The sequence below is a fragment of the Pteronotus mesoamericanus genome, unplaced genomic scaffold (assembly GCF_021234165.1).
Source record: "Pteronotus mesoamericanus isolate MK-2021 breed Mesoamerican mustached bat unplaced genomic scaffold, CSHL_Meso_final scaffold_408, whole genome shotgun sequence".
In the NCBI taxonomy this organism is placed as follows: Eukaryota; Metazoa; Chordata; class Mammalia; order Chiroptera; family Mormoopidae; genus Pteronotus; species Pteronotus mesoamericanus.
In genome coordinates this window covers 2,162,435-2,179,500 of record NW_026555315.1, presented here as the reverse complement: position 1 = coordinate 2,179,500, position 17,066 = coordinate 2,162,435, and the positions used below count along the sequence as shown (strand labels likewise).

The 17,066-nt window shown below is 68.0% G+C and overlaps 1 protein-coding gene across 7 annotated transcripts in view; it reads right to left on the bottom strand.

Moving 5' to 3' along the window:
* Window positions 1–2,305: 2,305 nt before the first annotated feature.
* Window positions 2,306–17,066, bottom strand: part of RBFOX3 (RNA binding fox-1 homolog 3) — a 269,214-nt gene continuing 254,453 nt past the window's right edge. For 4 of the 7 annotated variants that reach the window (XM_054593393.1, XM_054593394.1, XM_054593391.1 and 1 more), the window contains 10 exons: window positions 15,476–15,613; window positions 13,605–13,658; window positions 12,763–12,855; window positions 11,400–11,460; window positions 9,342–9,395; window positions 9,030–9,162; window positions 8,409–8,589; window positions 7,983–8,047; window positions 6,738–6,816; window positions 5,064–5,164 (listed from right to left, as the gene is read on the bottom strand). In XM_054593393.1, the coding sequence (XP_054449368.1) occupies window positions 5,120–5,164; window positions 6,738–6,816; window positions 7,983–8,047; window positions 8,409–8,589; window positions 9,030–9,162; window positions 9,342–9,395; window positions 11,400–11,460; window positions 12,763–12,855; window positions 13,605–13,658; window positions 15,476–15,613 (903 nt within the window). In that variant the 3' untranslated portion in view covers window positions 5,064–5,119. Of the gene's footprint in view, window positions 3,529–5,063; window positions 5,165–6,737; window positions 6,817–7,982; window positions 8,048–8,408; window positions 8,590–9,029; window positions 9,163–9,341; window positions 9,396–11,399; window positions 11,461–12,762; window positions 12,856–13,604; window positions 13,659–15,475; window positions 15,614–17,066 lie in introns of those variants that run through there. The other 3 variants (XM_054593392.1, XM_054593396.1, XM_054593397.1) reach the window with 3 other exon arrangements.

Sequence of the window (17,066 nt, the reverse complement as noted above, 5' to 3'; positions counted from 1 at the left end):
TGGGGCCTGTGGCTTTCGGGGCCGGGCACTGGGAACAGGGAAGCGGAGGAGTCGGCCAGCTGGGTGATGGTCCCCTGAGGCGCGTGGACCCCCATCTTTGTCCAGTCGCTCTCTGTAGTACACAGTTCCCCGGGAAATGAGAGGATTTGGGAGTCCAGAACATCCCATAAAGGGAATTTCCAAATAGGCTTTTGCTGAGAACTTTTTATTCCCCAGGTGAGACGATTAGAAATAAACTTACTGAGCGGGGCGGCTTTCTGGGGGCGCAGGCTGCCAGCGGAGGCGCTGGGGGGGCTGTACTTGGAGATGGTGCCCGGGATGGCCTGCCTCCCCTCAGCAGAGGGCCCCCGGCCAGGCCGGCTCGGAGGGTGGGCCGCCACGGGCCACACCGCCTCGGGTCGTGCTTTCTCAGGCGCTGCTCCCCTGGGCGGCCCGTTTCTGCTGCGTCCCTACCGGCCCGGGGCCTGCTGTGTCTCTCCCAGGTCCTAGGTGTGGGCGGGGCTCCTCGGAAGGGTGTGTGCAGGGGCCCCCTCTCTCCCAGCACCTTCCTTGCTCCCTCTGTGAGGGCTGTGGACAGCCCGCAGCTCGAGGAGAGGAGGCGGTGAGCTGGAGATGGCCCCCCCCAACCCCATGGCTCCCCTGGTGACAGCTGGGCCCTGAGGGCAGCCTGCCACCGGCTCCTCTGCTCCTCTCCGGTGCCTGGGGGTGGGGGGCACAAAGGCCTCGCGTCCCTCATTCGGGGGGGTCTCTCACCCAGGCCTCCCAGGGTGGGAATGGGGTTATTCCCCATCCCTGTTGTCCTCGACCTCAGCTACAAGGCGCAGAGGGCTGCCAGGGGCCAGGACACTGGCGTCACCTCCCAGCTGCCGGGGTCCCAGCTCCGGGTCAGCAGACCTGACTGGGCTGTAGTGAGGGGAGAGGCCACCAGGTGGCAGTGCAGTCGCCGCCCAGCCCATCGGCCTCGGAACAGGTGCCGGGTAGGCCGGCAAAAACAGCCTTGGGGACAGCGGAGGGGCTTCCAGGGCGACACTGGCCCCCACGCCCACCTTCCTAGGTGCCCGCGTTCCTCTCGCATAGCACGGCACGGGAGTCCCAGGTGCCGTGTCTTTTCTAATCGGAACGTTTACTTCTCACGCCCCACACGCGTGGCCAGATGAGCTCGGGAGCGGTGAGGAGGCCTCCGCGGGGACAGGAAGGTCCCTGGGCCAGCGCGGCCTCTTTCGGCTCCGAGGGCTCCCTGCCGCGCGCGCAGCCTGTTTCCTTCTGAACCGGGGCTCCTGGCCTCTGCCCCCAGCCGTGGGGGGCGGCTGGGCACCAGAAGTGGGCGACACAGCTGGGACTTAGTTCACGAAGACCCCGTCCCTTTTTAGGGGCGTGAAAAAGTGGTTTCCTCGAATATTTTATGCAGAGGAGGGAAAATTTATAGTGACAATTACTTCCTCGCAGCCTGGTGAGCACGCAGTTAGAGGGGCTCGGCCCTGCCCCCGAGCGCTGGCCAGCGCCACTCCGCCCCGCCCCACTGCCAAACGGCGGCGCTCGTGTGCGGCGAGTTTCAGACAGACGCCGGCGCTTCGTTCCGTGCCCCGCCCCCACCCCCACCCCACCGGTGTAATCGCCCTGAAATAAATTACCCGGCCTTGTGATAATGAAGAGCTCGAATCCTCGAGGCGCGGCTGGGGCTCGCTCGGTGGGTGGCGGGGTCGGCCCTGTCCCAGCGCACAGGCCCAGGGCCTTAAGCCCTTAGCTTGGCGCCGGGTGCCGCTTCCCCTCCCGGTTCCTCCTCCTCTTCCGGGCGGCGGGACGGCGGCCGCGCTCCCCGCGCTAGCCGTCCACGACTGGGCCTCCCAGTGGCCGGAGCGGAGGGCTTGCCTCGAAGCGCCTCCTTGGGCCGCGGCTGGGCCGTCGCTGAGGGCTCGGCCCCCCTGGCCACCCCATTCCCGGGAGGCCCAGCCCGGAGGCCCGCAGGGTTGTGGGAGCACAGGCCCCGCTCGGGCGGGCCCGACACGGGTACGGGAGGACCGCCCCGCAGGGCTAGGATCTAGCCCAGGCTCCCCGCGGGCCACCAGGTCGCACAGACAGGCCGTCTCCGGGGACAAGCGGCCTGTCCTCCGGCGCCCTCCACCCTCTGCGCCCGGGGGCCGCCAAATCAGAGAGTCGTCCTGGTTTGAAGAAAGAAATCTTTATTAATAATCTTAATAATAATAATACTGTCGGTTTGAATGGGCACACCCGGGAAGCATACAGAATGGTAAGAAAGGAAGCCAGGGCCCGGCTGCAGTCCTGGGGGGCGGGGCGGGCACGGCTGCGGCTAGAGAAGGGGCGGCGCGGGGGCTCGGACGGGCGGGGGCGGGGCTCTGTACACGGGGAATAGAAAAGGAGACTCGCTTCAGGAGCTGATGCAGAATATAAAGTGAGGTGTCGTCCTTTACTTTTTAAGTTTCATGAGACAGTAGTGGAGCCATGTTGGGAGCCTGGGTTGGTTTTTTTTAAATATTTTTTGCTGCTGTCCCGACTCCAGCTGCCTGCCTGGCCAGGGGCTTTTCCCTGTTACCTGCCGGCTGCTGCCCCTCCCCTAGGCCGCCCCTCCGGACCCACAGCTCTGTGACTCCCAAGCCTGCAGTGCAGCCCGGCGCTGGCCTGTCCCCGGCTCCCCGGCAGGCCCGGGCTCTCTGCAGGGCAGTGGCGGGGAGGGCTCGTCCCGGCAGGCACCCTGAGGTCAGCTGTCCCTCCCACAGACCAGGCTCAGGGCGTCCTCCAGAAAGGGAACCAAAACCAGCCAGTCAGAGAGCAAGTCCTTGGCCTCGAGTCCTTCGCCGCCTCGCGTTCTCAGGTACAGGAGTCAGTCCTGGCTGGGTAGCCCGGGGGCCCCCTCGCGTGGAGGGAGGGGTGCCCGGGTGCCCCGTAGTTCTGGAACCACATCAGCCCTTGGTGTGGGGGTCGGACCCCGGGGCTGCTGGCTGGGCAGTCTCAGTGGCCCGTGAACGCCTTCCCCCGGTGCGCAGGGCACGGGCGTGGGTGGCGTGGCATGGGGGGAGCGGGGCGCAGAGCGCACGACACAGGGTGGCGGGCACGGGCTGAAGCCAGAGCCCCGGGAATGGAAAGCGGCCCCCCTCCCCGTGCCCGCCCGGCCCGGCTGTCCCCTCCACTGGCACAGTTGGCAACAAAGGTCAAGTCCTGCTGGCCCGCTCTTCCCCGCGAGGCCTGCGGCCCCTCCTCCGCGGGCCCCACACTGCCTTGGGAGCGGGGGCCAGGAAAGGAAGACTGAATAGAAAACGGAGGCCCCCCAGCGCGGCCCCTGCCCGCGTGGGGAGGGGCGCGGCGGCGCTCCTGGGCCTGGTGGGCGTGCTCCTCGCTGCGGTTCCCCGGCGCGTGAGACCTGGACGTGGTGGATGCATCTTGGTTTGGTTGGTTTTTGTGTTGCTTGGATCTTAACATCTTTTTTTGTGTGGTTTTTTGTTTTGTGATTTTTTTGTTTGTTTTTTTGTTTTTGCCCTTCGTGGTCCGAGAAGGAGACGGCGGAAGCTCTCACTACAACAGAAACAGAAAGGGACGTGCAGTTTCACGGGAGCGACTGCAGGCGTGTGGCGGGGACAGGGCCCGAGACCCCGCAGGGCCGAGGGCGGGCGCCAGGGACGTGCCCTGCGGTCCCAGCGCCCCCCACTCCCCTGCTTTCAGGACCCATTATCTTGTGGGTGCTGGAGTCAGAGGGGACGTGCGTCCTCCAGGGCAGAGGGGGGCAGGAGTGGGGGAGCCACAGGGAACCTGGTGGCAGGCAGGCAGGCAGGCAGGCTCTGCTGGGAGGAGGGCGGAGGTCAGGCGCACTGCGGGCAGCGAGGCAGCAGGGAGGTTGGCGCCCTGGGCAGTGGGTGGTGTGTGGCTGGCGCCCAGAGTGGGTCTGCCCACCCCTCCAGCAAGGAACCAATGCCCTGGCTGGCAGGGGCCCACACCTAGCCCCTAGCCGGCCGTCAGCTCTCGGAAGCCCAGCTTGGGCACCTTCGGTCGCCCACCAGGGCTCCTTGGCCCATGCCGCTGCTTCCTGCCCTGGAGGTGCCGGCGGCCAGGGTCTGGCCGGCCCGGGCGGAAGCCTTCGGAAGCTCCCTCGGCTGCAGCCCCCAGCCAGCATCCCCTCCCCGAGCGCGTCTGCCCTGGGGGTGTGTGAGCTCACGGGGCAGAGCTAAGCCCCGCGCCTCTCCAGGTGAACGGGTGACACAGAGCACTGTCCCGCCACCCAGGCTGGGGGTGGGCCTCACCCTACGCCTGGTCCGCTCTCCGGCCAGGCCTCCCCTCTGAAATAGCCCCCGATCAAAGGGCACGTCTGAGCCCTGGGAGGGGAGGAGGTGTCGTGGATCCAGCGCACACACCCAGGCCAGGCTGGCGGGGACCCGCCTTGGGGACACCGTGGGCAGCGGGGCCCTTCAGGGGGCACAGGTGTTAGGCCACCGGGCCTCCGGGCAGGGCAGTTTCTTCCTTCGCTTTGATTTCTTACAACAGAGGCTGGTGTGGCTCCTGCAGACCGGCAGGAGTGTCAATAAAGTTTAATCAGGGAGGTTAGTTTCAGCTGGGTGGGAAATCGGGGCGCGCACACCGCTCCCGTGGCTTGCCGCGTGGCGGGAGGCCTGTCGAGGCTGTGACCGCCCCCTCCCCCCACCGATGGCGGGGGGCAGGAGCCCCTGGCTCCCAGCAGCCAGGGGAGGCCGGCTGGGGCGGCTTCCCAGGCCAGGCATCTTCGGCGGCTCTGCAGACCCCAGGAAGGGCGTGGGCCGCCCTCGTGCGTGCGGTTCTATTGCTGGCTCTCGGGGAGGGCCCTGTGCCCAGCCTGCCCCTGCCCCTGCCCCTGCCCCTATGCGCACACCATACCTGAAATGGCTTGGGAGTCGGGGGGGGGCACAACGTCAACAAAGCCAAAATAGGAACCAGGGTTTCAGACAACAGGGGTAACCGGGGTCAAAGACACACACGCCATGGTGGGGGGCCCCGCTGGCTGGAGGTGAAACCTATGGACTTTAGCGTCGCGAGGTCAGCGGCGCACTGTCCTCCTGCTGGCTGGGCCTGGCTTTGGGCTGCTGGGTTTGGTGTGTACTAGACAGTCTGTGAATGCTGTTAGGGGCTGGGCCTCTTGCTAGTAGGGGGTGAAGCGGCTGTGCCCTCCTCGGCAGAGGCTAGCCTGCAACATCAAAGGTGAAAGACAGCCAGTCAGTGCCGCCTGGGGTCGGTGGGGCGGGGGAGCCAAAAGAAAAAAAAAAGTAAGGAAAACCAAAAAGAGAACCAGCTAACTCCCGTTTGATTCCTGCGCCCCCTCCGGGTCTGCTTGGGGAGAAGGGTGCGGGGGGCTGTGTCTGAGGTCCTGGTGGGCTCGGGGCCGGGGCGCCGGGGCCTGCAGCCACCACGCTGCTGGGTGACAAGGTGTGGGCAGTCTCCCCGGGGCTGGCCTTTCACCGCCCCTTTCTGCTTCCTCCAGGGAGGGGTGAGCCATAGACCCACCTCCAGAGCGCCCGCAGCTGCCGTGAGGCAGGGCTGCGCCCTCCAGACGTGAGGGCCCCACGTGTGGCCTCCCTGGGAGCGGCTGTGCTTGCCTGCCCAGCTCCAGGAGCTTTCCGGGGTCACCAGGTCCCCTGCTCTGTCCCTTGGGGGAGAGCTTGTGGGCGTTCTTGCTCTGCCCCTGGCCCTGGCTCAGGGAGGCCCCAAGGAACCTCCCACCTCCCCCGCCAGTTTTGCCAGAAAAGGCAAGAGAGTGGCAAGTGCCAGAGAAGAAAAGTTGGGGGGAAAAACAGAAAATCATAAAAATAAAAAAGCGCGAGGGAACCCTCTGTGGGTCAGCGCAGGCCTGCAGCCAGCAGCTGTGCGCGGGCTGAGCGGACCCAGAGGCCGCGGGCCCCCAGAGCGGCCTGCTCCCTGTGGCTGCCGGCGGTCACCGCAGGCTGCCTGGGGTGTCTGAGGCTCGTTAAAAATCAAGACAGACAAAACAAAAATTGGGAGGGAGGAAGCAAAACCAAAGGAGATGGGGAAAAAAAAACCCTATTGGCTCCGAACCTCCTCCTTGCTTACCACCCCCCAAAACAGGTTTTCATCTTTGATGCTGGACGGCAAGCCAGCTGAAAGCCGACGCTCACGGCCCGGGGTTGGGGGGCAGGGCGGGCACAGGAAGTGGGTGTCCCCTGGAAGCAGACTGCGGGGCACAGGGAGAGCAGGCCGTATGTGTTGACTGCTGGCCGCACACAGGTGCGCACACAGACGCGCTGGCCCGTGCGGAGCCCCGCTGCTCCCCGGGGCCGCGGAAGAGGCTGGGGAGCGGGAGCGCGGCAGATGGCGGGCAGCCCTTGGTCCCCACTCGGTGCGATGGGAGGAGGCACAGGAGGGACGACAGGACACGGAGGGGCCACGGCACGGACACAGCCACAGGAGGGGACGCGGGCCCTGCCTGCCTCAGGAGCTCGGCTGGGCGGTTCCGTGGGCTTCCCCGAGGGCAGCGCGGGCCCCAAAGCCAGCGCCGTCACTGAGCCGCTCTCTGACCGTCCGTCCAGGCGGACCTGCTTCCTCCTAACTCCACAAAGCCACACGGGCGAGTCCCCTTCCCCCGCCCCCAGCTCAAATCCTGGCCTTGGTCCCGCCAGCCACTGCGCCCCAGACCCTGGTCTGAGGTCTGGGTCCTCCTCCTAAGGGCCGGCCCGCCCACCCCGGCCACAGCGCCGTGCTCTCTCCTCCTGGCGAAGCCGAAGGCCAGCCCCCAGCCTCCTTACCATGGTTCCGATGCTGTAGGTCGCCGCGGGGCCGAGGGTGTGGTGGTAGGGGTCGGCAGCCGCGTAGACGCGGCCGTAGCTGGGGAGACAGTGTGGGGAGGGGTGCGAGTGGGGGGAGGTGAGGGGCGGCAACAGGCCTCCCACCTCCTCCCAGACCCGTCCTGAGCATCCTCCCAGAAGGTCCCTCCCCTGTACCCCCCTCGCCATCCTTCCTGCCTGTTTGGAAGGAAGTGTCTGGACCACGGCGGGCCACCCTCTTAATATGTCCAGCGTGCTGGCCTGATGGGGGTCGGGGGTGGAGACCTGTTCTCGCAGGTGCCACAGGGAAGAGAACGGGTCCTCACAGGGCTCTTAGGGAGGGAAAAGCCCCCGGTCCCCAGAGACGGGGGCCAAGTTCAGAAGGAATTTGGAGGCAGGGGCTGCGTGGGGCGGAAGTCGCAGGGACTTCGATGCCAAGGAGGCAGGTGGCATGGTGTCCCTTTGATGAGGTTCCTCTCCCTCAGTTTCTTTTGCGTGTGAAAGAGGCCGGGCCGAGCTGTGGGGCCTACTCTGCACCTGACAAAACACTTGCACCTGAGCCACAGAGGCTGCGAGGAGGCGTGGGCCCGGCAGGCGCGGCACGTGCTGCCTGCCGCTGGGAGCGAGGGCCAGGCATCCCCAGGACAGAGCCGGCACCGTGGGCAGGAGCGACGGCTGCCCTCCACCAAGTGCGCACCGTGCGCCCAGCATGGCGATGCGCACCCTCCCCCCAGCGGGGGCTCTGCAGCCAAAGGCTGAGCACCCACAGGACCCGGGGCAGGCGGGGGCCCCCGGGACCTGACCCGAAAACACACACCGCTGTCCAGTGTCGCAGGGGCCTCCCTGCCCCTCCCGTCTCCTCGCGCCCATGAGAGGAGGCAGGTGCGCACCACGTGCCCTTCCTCTTTGGCGCCGGAGGCCTCAGACCTGGGAGCACCTGAACGTCAGAGGCTCTGATTTCCTCCCTCACCCGGGGCCTCCAGAGCCGGGGGAAGAGCTGTCTGCCACCTGGGAGCTGGGGGCCCACAGCCTCCCCGTCATGCAAGCAGGAAGTGGTTACAGAAGTTGGGGGGCTTGCTGTGTTGGGGTCTCCAGACCCACTCAGACCTGCTCTCCTCTGTCCAGACCCTGCCCCCAGGCCCCTGAGCAGTGGGTCCGTCCCGTCTGTCTGCGCCCAGCCCTGCGGGGCCAGCCCACTGCCTCCCCACTCGCTGTCCCCGGGGGTACCTGTCGCTGTAGGCCGCCGCCGCCGCCGCCGCAGGTTGAGCGTATCTGTAGGCTGCGTAGCCTCCCTGCAGGGTAAGGGAGAGGGAGAGACGCACAGGGGCTTAGCGGGGCGGACACAGCCTTTCAACCTTCACCCTTGGCCCCAGGGACGCAGGGGAGCCACGTTCTGCCCCATCGTACAGTGCTCTGCAAAATGGGGGGCCACGCCTTTGGCTCACCCGGCTGCTGGCAGACCCCTCACTCCTCCCAACATGAGTGCAGACGACCCGGCTCTGGCTGTGGGCGGTCCCCAGGGATGCAATGTGCCCCACCCCCTCCACCACCCCAGGCTTGGAGGACAGGAGTGGGGTGGGGCTGGGGGGACACCGGCCCTTCCTGGGGCAGCCAACGCCTGGGCAACTCCCCCCTCCCCCGGGCGGCACTTACGTAAATCTCAGCACCATAAAAGCCATCCTGATACACGACCCTGGAAGCAAACGGACAAGAAAGTGGTGGGAACGCTGGAGAGGTGGGGTAGGCCGGCTCCGGTGTCTGCTGAGGAGGGAGGGGGCAGGGTGCCAGCCCTGCCCACGGGACTGGCATTTTAGCAAGCGTTTGCTCCAGTGCCCTGTTTTGGTATAACAATAGAGTAACACCCTTGCTGGTCAGCTCCTTTCTCCCATGAACCCAGGGGCCCACGGGCCCTTCTCGCTTATCCCCTCCCCACTCCTGCAGGGCGGCTGTCCCCCCGACGGGGGGAGGGCGCAGCGCCAGGGAAACGGTCCAGCGGGGGCTTAGAGAAGGCCCTCGCTGACCTCCAGGGCCAACCAGGATCCCATGGAAGCCTCTGGCTGGGGCTCTAAATGTCCCCTAAGTGCCAGTGACCTTTTGGCAGAGTAAGGGTACCGCCTATCAAGATGAGAATGCGGCGCCAAGGTCTGGGGGTTCCCACAGGCCCCCACAGTTCTGGAAAGGCTGCCTAAGCCCTCCAGCTGCCCCAGGCCGCCCTCCCCACACTCCCTGGGGCCTTTCTCCGCGCCTCCCTCCCCGTGCGCCCCCGGTACTCACGCTCCGTACGTAGGGATGGGGGGCGGAGGCGGCGCAGCCCGAAACGTATTGTACACGGCCCGGCCCCGGCCCCGTAGGTGTGCGCCCCTGTAGGCAACGGCTGTGCCTGTGGTGGGGTAGGGGAACCCCGTCACTGCAGGAAAGGAGGCGAGAGAGGGGAGAGTGAGTGGGAAGGCAGAGAGAGGGTGCGATGGGTCGACAACCCGGCCCCTGCGCGGGGGCGGGGGGGGCGCAGGCCACGCCCTCCGCCACACCCACCGGCCCTTCCAAGCCACGCCCCCACCCTCCCCGTTCCAGAGCTCCAGCCTTTACCTGCATAGAATTCAGGCCCGTAGACTGCGCCTACCACGGGGTTGAGCTTCCAGCCTAGAACAGAAGCAAAGAACCCGATCACTGCCTTCCCCATCCTCTCCCTACCGCACGCTACGCCTGCGCCCCTGGGAGCACCCCCCACCCCGTGACAGATTGCTGGCGGGACCCCTTCCCTCGGCGGTCTGAGCGCGAGCAGGAGGCGACACACTGACCTCGGGCCTCTTGAAAGCTGCAGCCTCACGAGGACCTAATCACAGGGACCGAGCCGCTCGCCACCCACCCGCCTGGGAGTCTTCTGGGTTCTTTCCACACTGAGGCCCTCCCCAGCCTGCCCGGGGCCACCCCTGCCCGGCGCTGGGGCTCCCCTGGGCCCGTGATTTCTGCGGGAGGGCATCGGGAAGGGAAAGCGGAGCACGCCCTGCAAACGTGGGCATGCCCCCAACTGGGACAGGGGGCTTCTGGAGGCTTGGCAGAGCCCAGTTGTGGGAGCGCTGCCTCGAGAGGGCTCTTGGTCGCCTTCCTGGAGGGTCAGAGCCTGCCCAGAGGGAGCCCCCCCTACCCCCCGCCCCCGCCCGGAAGCTCTCCCCGCCGCCTGCGGCAGGGCCTGTGTCCCGGGGCCAGCCCCCGAGCGCTGCTTTTCCCAAAGCTGAATCCTCTTTCGCGCTCCTCCTATTTGTTCCCAGAGCAGCCCGCGGAAGGTGCCTTCGGATTCTGATAGTAAGGACAGCTGGCGTTTCCTGGGCACGTTTCCGGGTGCCACTCATTCTCACCCACTGCGGGCACGCACCCTCCCATTTTACAGATGAGGAAGTGGAGGCTCAACAGGGCAGCAGCCTCACACCACGGAGCTGGCCTGGGGCGGAGCCAGACCCAGGTCCTGGCCACGCCCTGGCTCTCGCTTGCTGCTCTGGGCCAGCCTTCGTCTCCGGCCTGGGGCCTCGGGTGGCAAGCAGCCGGCTTTGAGTGGGCTCTGGCCCCAGGCGTTCAGACAGGCGCCCCTCTGCAGGGCAGGTGACCCTGAGCCTCCCGGGGCCCATCCCCCACACTCTCCAGGAGCCTGCCGGCTGCCCTCCACCAATGGCCCCGACGACCTCACAGCACACACACGTGTGTGTCTGAACGCTCCTGCTGGGCACAGAAACGCCTATAAATCTCGGGGAAGGAGGGAAGAAACGCTCTGTCTCCTGGGGAGACCTCCAGTCCCAAGAACTGAGTCGCCTCCGTAAGAAGCCGCGATGGAGCTGAGTCCTGGCGGCACGGCCCAAGCCCACCTCCGCCGGCCTCTCCCCCGGTGGCTCCCAAGGCCGCCCTCGCAGGTGGGGCTGCTGCTTCCGGCGGCTCGGCCCTTCGGCCCGCCGGCTCTGGAATCCCAGGGCCCTCTGTCACTCTGGCTTCCTGGTGCCTCCACCTGTCAATTCCAGGCCATTGCCACTGTCAGGGTCCCCAGAGCAGAGGCAGCCTGAGGTCCACCGTTCCTGAGGTCCCTCCTCTCTTCCTTAAACAGCAACACCTGGTCACGCCAGGGGAGCTGCTGCTCCACAGGAACACCCCTCAGCCGCTCTCGCAGCCGCAGCCGGCGCGCGGCCCGCGCTGCTTCCTCGTCGGAGAGGACTGGCCGCCTCTGCCGTGGGGCGGGCGGCAGCGCTGCTCGGCGGACACACGTCCTGGGCCAGCGGGACTTCCGCCGGTGGCCTCAACCTCTCCGTACCCCCAGGGGCCAGCAGCCTGTCCCTGCCTTCGCTGTCACTCTTGCTACACACTGAGCGTCTCTGGCCTGGGTCTTCCCTGAGAGCCTGGAAATGAGACCACCCAGGAGGTGGTCGCCACCCCACGGGGCCTGCAGCCTGCTCGCGCGGCCGCCGGGGGGCCAGCTGTGGGCCTGGGGGTGGGCCGCCCCAGCTCTCCTGCTGGCCGGCCTGCCGCTCTGACCGGGAGAGCTCAGCCTCGGCGGCGGCGGGGGGCGGCCTCAGCATCCAGGAAGGTCAGCCTCCAGCAGCCTGGGCTCCTTCAAGGCCTCCGTCGGCCCCTGCAGCCTCCCCGGGGTCCCGGGCCCCTTACCGTTGGTGTAGGGGTTTGAAGTCTTCTTGTTGGTCATGACTCGGGCCGTGGCGTTATTGACCTGCCCAGAGAGACGGAGCGGAGGGTGAGGGGGGCCTCAGGCCCCGGGGGCCACGGGCCACCCCAGCCCTGCTCTGCACTTCTGCACGGCCCCCTCGGAGGGGGCGGCTGGGGGTGGCGGGGGAGGGTCTCCTCTCCCGGCTGCGCTGCCCCCTCCGGGAAGCCTTGGCCACGGCTGCTCCCTCGGCTCAGGGACGGCGCCGACTCCCTAGCTCTTGCCGACCCACGGCAGTTCCACAAACTCGGTCCCAGCCTCTCCCTGGCAGCCCAGGGTCACTGGAGAAGCCAGCTGGCGGCCCCTCCTCAAAGTGCTCTCAGGCCAGCTAGAAGAACGGCCCCCGATCATCCCCAGCCCAGGGGGCCGTGGGCAGAGACCCTCGAGCTGCGGCACCGGTGTCCACCCCGCTGCCCCAGTCCCCTGAGGTCACAGCTTTCTGATGGGGCTCCCGGGCCCATGGGGGACAAGGCCAATGAGGGAGGGGCAGGCGGGTGCCACGGGCTGGGCCCTTCTCTCCAGACCGCTAAGCCCCAGGGGCTGGGTGCACGTTAGGAAGTGGGGGGAGACCTCTGCAGGAGGGAGCAGAGAGCAGGGCAGGGCGGGAGAAGCTGAGGAGGGGCCTGTGTCAGCCCCTGGGGCCTTGGGCACAGCCTTGGGTGCCACCGAATGCCCGGCCGGAGCCTGGCCAGGGTCAGTGCCTCCAGAGCTTCCTCCTCTGGGACCCTCCCCAGGCCTCTCCCAAGTGCTGTGCGCTGGTCGGCTGCCGACCCCGCCCTCTGCACCTCGCCTGGCTGCCCTGTGCGGGTGGGGACGGGGAGCCCCGGTCCCCGACACCCCGGGCCGACACCCGGGCCGCAGCCCTGGTGAGGGACAGGGAAGAGGCGGGGCTGTCGGGGGCCTTGCCTCCTCTTCCCGCCGCTCCCCTGGGCTGCGTCCCATTCTAGGCCCTGGCCTCGTGCTGCCGACCCGTGGGGGCCAGGGCGAGGGAAGCGGCAGGCTGGAGGGCGGGGGTCTGGGCGGGTTAACCCCCCAACTGCAGGCCGGGCCAGGCTGGCACGGTCCTCAAACACATGACTGCTGGGGTCCTCCCGGCGTCTGGCGAACCCCGCCGTTGGGGGCTCTCTTTCAGGAAGAGAGGAAGCAGGGCCGGGGGCCGGGGTCCTTGGGTGGGTCTGAAGCGCAGACCCACAAGTGCGGCCTGGGGCTCTGCTTCCCCAGGGACCCGGCCGGTGCTCACAGGGCACAGGGGGGCCGGGGGGGCCCGGGGTGACGGGCGTCCCTGCCCCGGCACACTTATCTGAGCACCTCAATTTTCCGTCCCTCTACGATCGTCCCATTCAGCTCCTCCCGGGCTCGGTCAGCATCTGAGCCAGTTTCAAAAGTTACAAACCCAAAACCCTGCGAGCAGAGAAGGACAGACACGGAGAGAAAGACAGCGGATGAGAAAACGGGAAAACGAACAGGAGGCGTGGGGGTGGGGGGGCAGAGGGGAGGGGGACGGGGGGGGAGAGAGAGAGAGAGAAAGGGGGGTCGAGTCAGCTGAGTTGAAGGAGAGACTCAGGCAGCCCAGAGGTCTATCCTGGTGCCGCCAGGAGGGGCGCGGCCCCGGGCGGGGGCGGCCTTTGTCTTGGCCGAGCGGGGCCTGGGCGGACCACCTGGCCTCTCCCAGGGGACCGGCCAAAGCTGCAGGAGACACTGACCCGGCCAGGGTCCAGGACTGTTGGCCTCACCCCAAGGCTGGGTTACACGGCCTGGGGGGGCGCAGCCCGGGGGGGGCAGTGTCTTCCGGAGCAGAGAGCAGGGGTCCTCTTAGCGGGCACCCTCCCGCCGGCCCGCCCTGCGGCCCCTCCCCCCGCCTCGGGGCTGACTCCCAGGCCGGCGGGGGCCGGGCGGGCGGGCAGGAGCGCCCCGTCCCGGTGCAGACAGAGAAGTCCTGGCAGCTCAGAGAGAAGGAAGCGTCAGCGGCGGCAGCAACGACAACACAGACAGTGGGGTGGGGGGGGCGGAGGAGGGGAATACAAGCACCCGTGTCGCTCAGGGGTCCTCGGGCGCGAAGCTCTCCAGGAAGGAAACGCACATTTCACACGTTAGCCTGGCGGGACCTACAGCCGGCGCTGTAATGGTGGCGGCCTCTGGGCGGCACCCACCTTGGAGCCCCGCTCGTTAAAAATGATCTCCACGTCTAAAATTTTTCCAAATTGCTGCGGAGACAGAGAGGGAGGGGAGACAGCGGAGGGTGGCGGGTTAGGACTGCTGGCCTGGCAGCCTGCTCCCTGGAGGCCCCCAGCAACGCAGAGCCCGCCCTCCGCCCTGCGCCCTCCGCCCTGGCGGGACAGGAGGACAGGCTCTCCGTGTGGCCCGCGGGGACAGGGACACCCTCCCTCCTCCTTGTGCAGAGAGCTCCCCCTGCCAGGATGCCGGGCTCTGGCTGGCGACAAGGCGGAGTGCAGCGTCACTGTTCCCAGTGTCTCTCCCCTCTCTCTACGGGGACTCTGCCACCTGCTGCTGACAGGCACCCCCAACTCACACTAGAGGGACAGTCCTTCCCACCGGGTGGGTGCTGGGGGCAGCAGGCGTCCCAGAAGAGAAAGCGCCCCAGAAGGCCTTGCGGGTCTGCGGCCTGCACTGGTCGGGCTGGACCCCAGGCCCCCGCCTGACTAGGACACACCGGCCCGGACACTGGCCTCGGACACACGGGGCAGCCCTGTCCTTCTCCCTGGCACGCGAGACTGTCAGCCTGTGACTAGGTTCCCCGAAATGCCAGCGAGCTCCTGAGAGGCCTGTCCTGGGGTCTCCAGGGCAGGCACCGGTGGGGTTTCCCTGCACCCCGAAACACCCCGGGGGTGGTGTCACGGGGCAGCGAGGCAACGTGCAGCCAGCCGGCGGTGCCATCCCCACTCTGCCGAGGAGAGCGGGGGGCGGGGGGTGCCTGCCCTGGCGGGGGCGCCGTGTAGGCGCCGGGTGGGGTGGGGGGATTTCCAGGGCCGGCGAGGCCCCGCCGCACAGCTGCCGTCTGCGGGGCCCCAGGCTCGGAGGGGCTCGGCGGCTACGGGGGTCCGCGGCTTAGAGGGGCAGGGTCCCTGTCTCCTGATGATTCTACACCCTGCCAGCTCCCCGCTGGGTCAACCCCGAATCCCGAGGGGCCTGGCCCCCAAGGAGGGGAGCGGATATCAGGCGAGGTCAGGCGTGGGTGCTGGGCCCGGCCTGAGGCCGCCCGCTAGGCACCTGCCTCATAGACCCCGCCTGAGGTGGGGGTGGCGTGGGGGGCTCGGGGCCCGGGTCCACCTCGCTGGCAGCCGAGGTGGGGGTGGCACAGTGCAGGCCAGACGGGGGTTCGGAGTGACAGAGGGCGGGGAGGGATCCACGTGGGCCAGGCGCGTGGGTCCCCGTGGCGGGGCGGTCGGGAGCCTGGCTGCTGCCCGCCGCCCACCCACGTTGCAGCCCAGCACCCAGTGGGCGTCGGCGCCTGCTGGGTGGTCAGTCAAGTGACAGAATAAAGTCACCGCAGCACTAAAGGGCTCTGTGCAGGCTCTCACAGCGCCTGGCTGAGGCCCTGCCGCACAGAACTAGGGACCGGCCCGAGGAACCAGGGACATCGTCCGGCGCTCGCTTCCCACGCGTCCTCCTGGGGCCCCAGCCCTGAGCCCGGCCCACGCCGGCCCAGAGGGGTGGGAGCCAGGCCCCCAGGCACAGGGCGGGCGCGGGGGCCGGGCGGCTGCGGGCGAGGCTCGGGGCCCGGAGCCCTCGTCAGAGGACGGCGGCGGGTTAAGACCCCGATGGGCACTGGCCCTGGCCTCCCTGTGGAGCCCGAGGAGGTGGCGGGCTTGGTGGGCTGACATCGGGCGGGGGCGGGGCGGGGGCTGCAGCAGGTCCTGCTACCCTGACCTGTGCCGCCCCTCGTCCCTCCCTCCCGCCCCGCGGGCTCAGGCCAGGGCTGGCTGGCCAGGAGGGAGGGGGCAGTGGGGACGGAGACCCAGGGGATGCTGGGGGCTGGGATGGGGGGCCCGCATACACTCACCCCGAACATTTGCCGCAGGTCGGGGTCCCTGAACCGGAAGGGGATGTTGGAGACGTGAAGCCGCTTGGGTTGCTGCTTCTCTGTGGGGTCGGAGGGGTGGAGTGGCTGGCTGTCCGTCTGTGCCGCCTCGTCTGTCTGCTGTGGGGAGAGGGCCTGGGTGTGAGGGGGCCCCTCTGGCTGCCATCCCATGGAGGGCGTGTCTAAAGACCAGGCCCTCCCACCTGTCCTCGGGCGGCCCTCCCCGCCCCCCCGCCCCGGGGCAAGATCCGCCAGGGCATCTGGGCCAACAGCCCTCACAGGACATGGCACGGCCGCGTCTCGGCCCCAGAACGGCCGCCTCCCTGGGCCCGGGGAACTGGCCCAGGCCCGGCCACGGTCCCTCAGCTCCATGGACCGTCTGGGTTCTCCAGGTCCCGGGTGTGCCCTTCTCCCCCACAGGGGCCCTCCCGGCTTTTGAGGCCTGAAGACCAAGGGGACATTTCCGAACCTGCCGCCAGGCACACACACCTGTAGTGGTGCTGCCCCCACCCCACAGTCACCTGGGGCCCTCTTATTCTAATTCTAGCCCCGCCCTGCTGCTCAGCGCTTTGGGGGCCCTGCTCTGCTAAGGCACAGGGACCAAGTTCCATCCTTTATAGCTGGTCCCCACTCTGCACCCAAACACTGTTTCAACAGAGGGGCTCGGAAGGGCTTGGGTCTCAGGAGACAAAGCTGCAGCTAAGCAGGGCCCCCACCCCAGCAGCTCCCCGCGCGGCACCTGCTGGCCTTTAGCCTGGGGCCCTCCCTGCGAATCCCGGCGCCCAAGGCCGCCCACAGGTGCTCCGTCAACGCTGGCTGGGTGATGAGAGGCTGCTGACCGGGGTGCCTGTCAGCTCACTATGGCCGGGTTGCCAGGGCCTGAGGCCGCCTGTGCGCCACTCAGCGGCCAGAGCTGCCGACTGCCAGCCAAGGACCCACTCCGTGGCGCGGCCCGTTGGCGAGGCGAGGCGGAGCCTCGGTGTCCCGGATCTGGCAGGGTGTCCTCAGAGGTGGCAGGGGGCGGTGGCCAGGTGCCTGGCTGCTGGGCGGCGGGCGCAGCACCGTGGGGAGTCCGAGGAGAATGCCATGTTTATTCCCGCTTCCCTTTCCCGTCTCCATTGCTGACTCCTCTCCCGGGGTCCCCTTGGGACTGCCCCCCCAGTGCACGGCTTGGACTTGCCTCCTTGTCCCCAGGTCACTTCCAGGACAGGACCCCGCGCAAAGTGTGGGGGCCCTGGCCGCAGTGACACCGCCCTGAGCCCCTCTGCTCTGCCTGGAGAGAGCGAAGGCGCAGGGAGGCCCTCGACTCTGCGTCGGAATTTGCGCAAGTGGGTGGCTGGGCCGTCCCGTGTAGCCTGAGGGACAGAGGCAGCTGGCCGGCAGCGAGAGGAAGGAATTCTGTTTCTGCTGGGTGTCTGTCGCTGGCCACCAGAGGAGCACTGACCAGACAAGCCCCCGGAGGTGGGACAGGGTGAGGCCACTGTGCTCGAGACTGAGGCAGTGGAGCCCTAGGGGCAGAGGCTTGCCCAGGGCACCCTGAGGCCAAGGGCTGGGGCCCTCCGAGGCCGTCCCG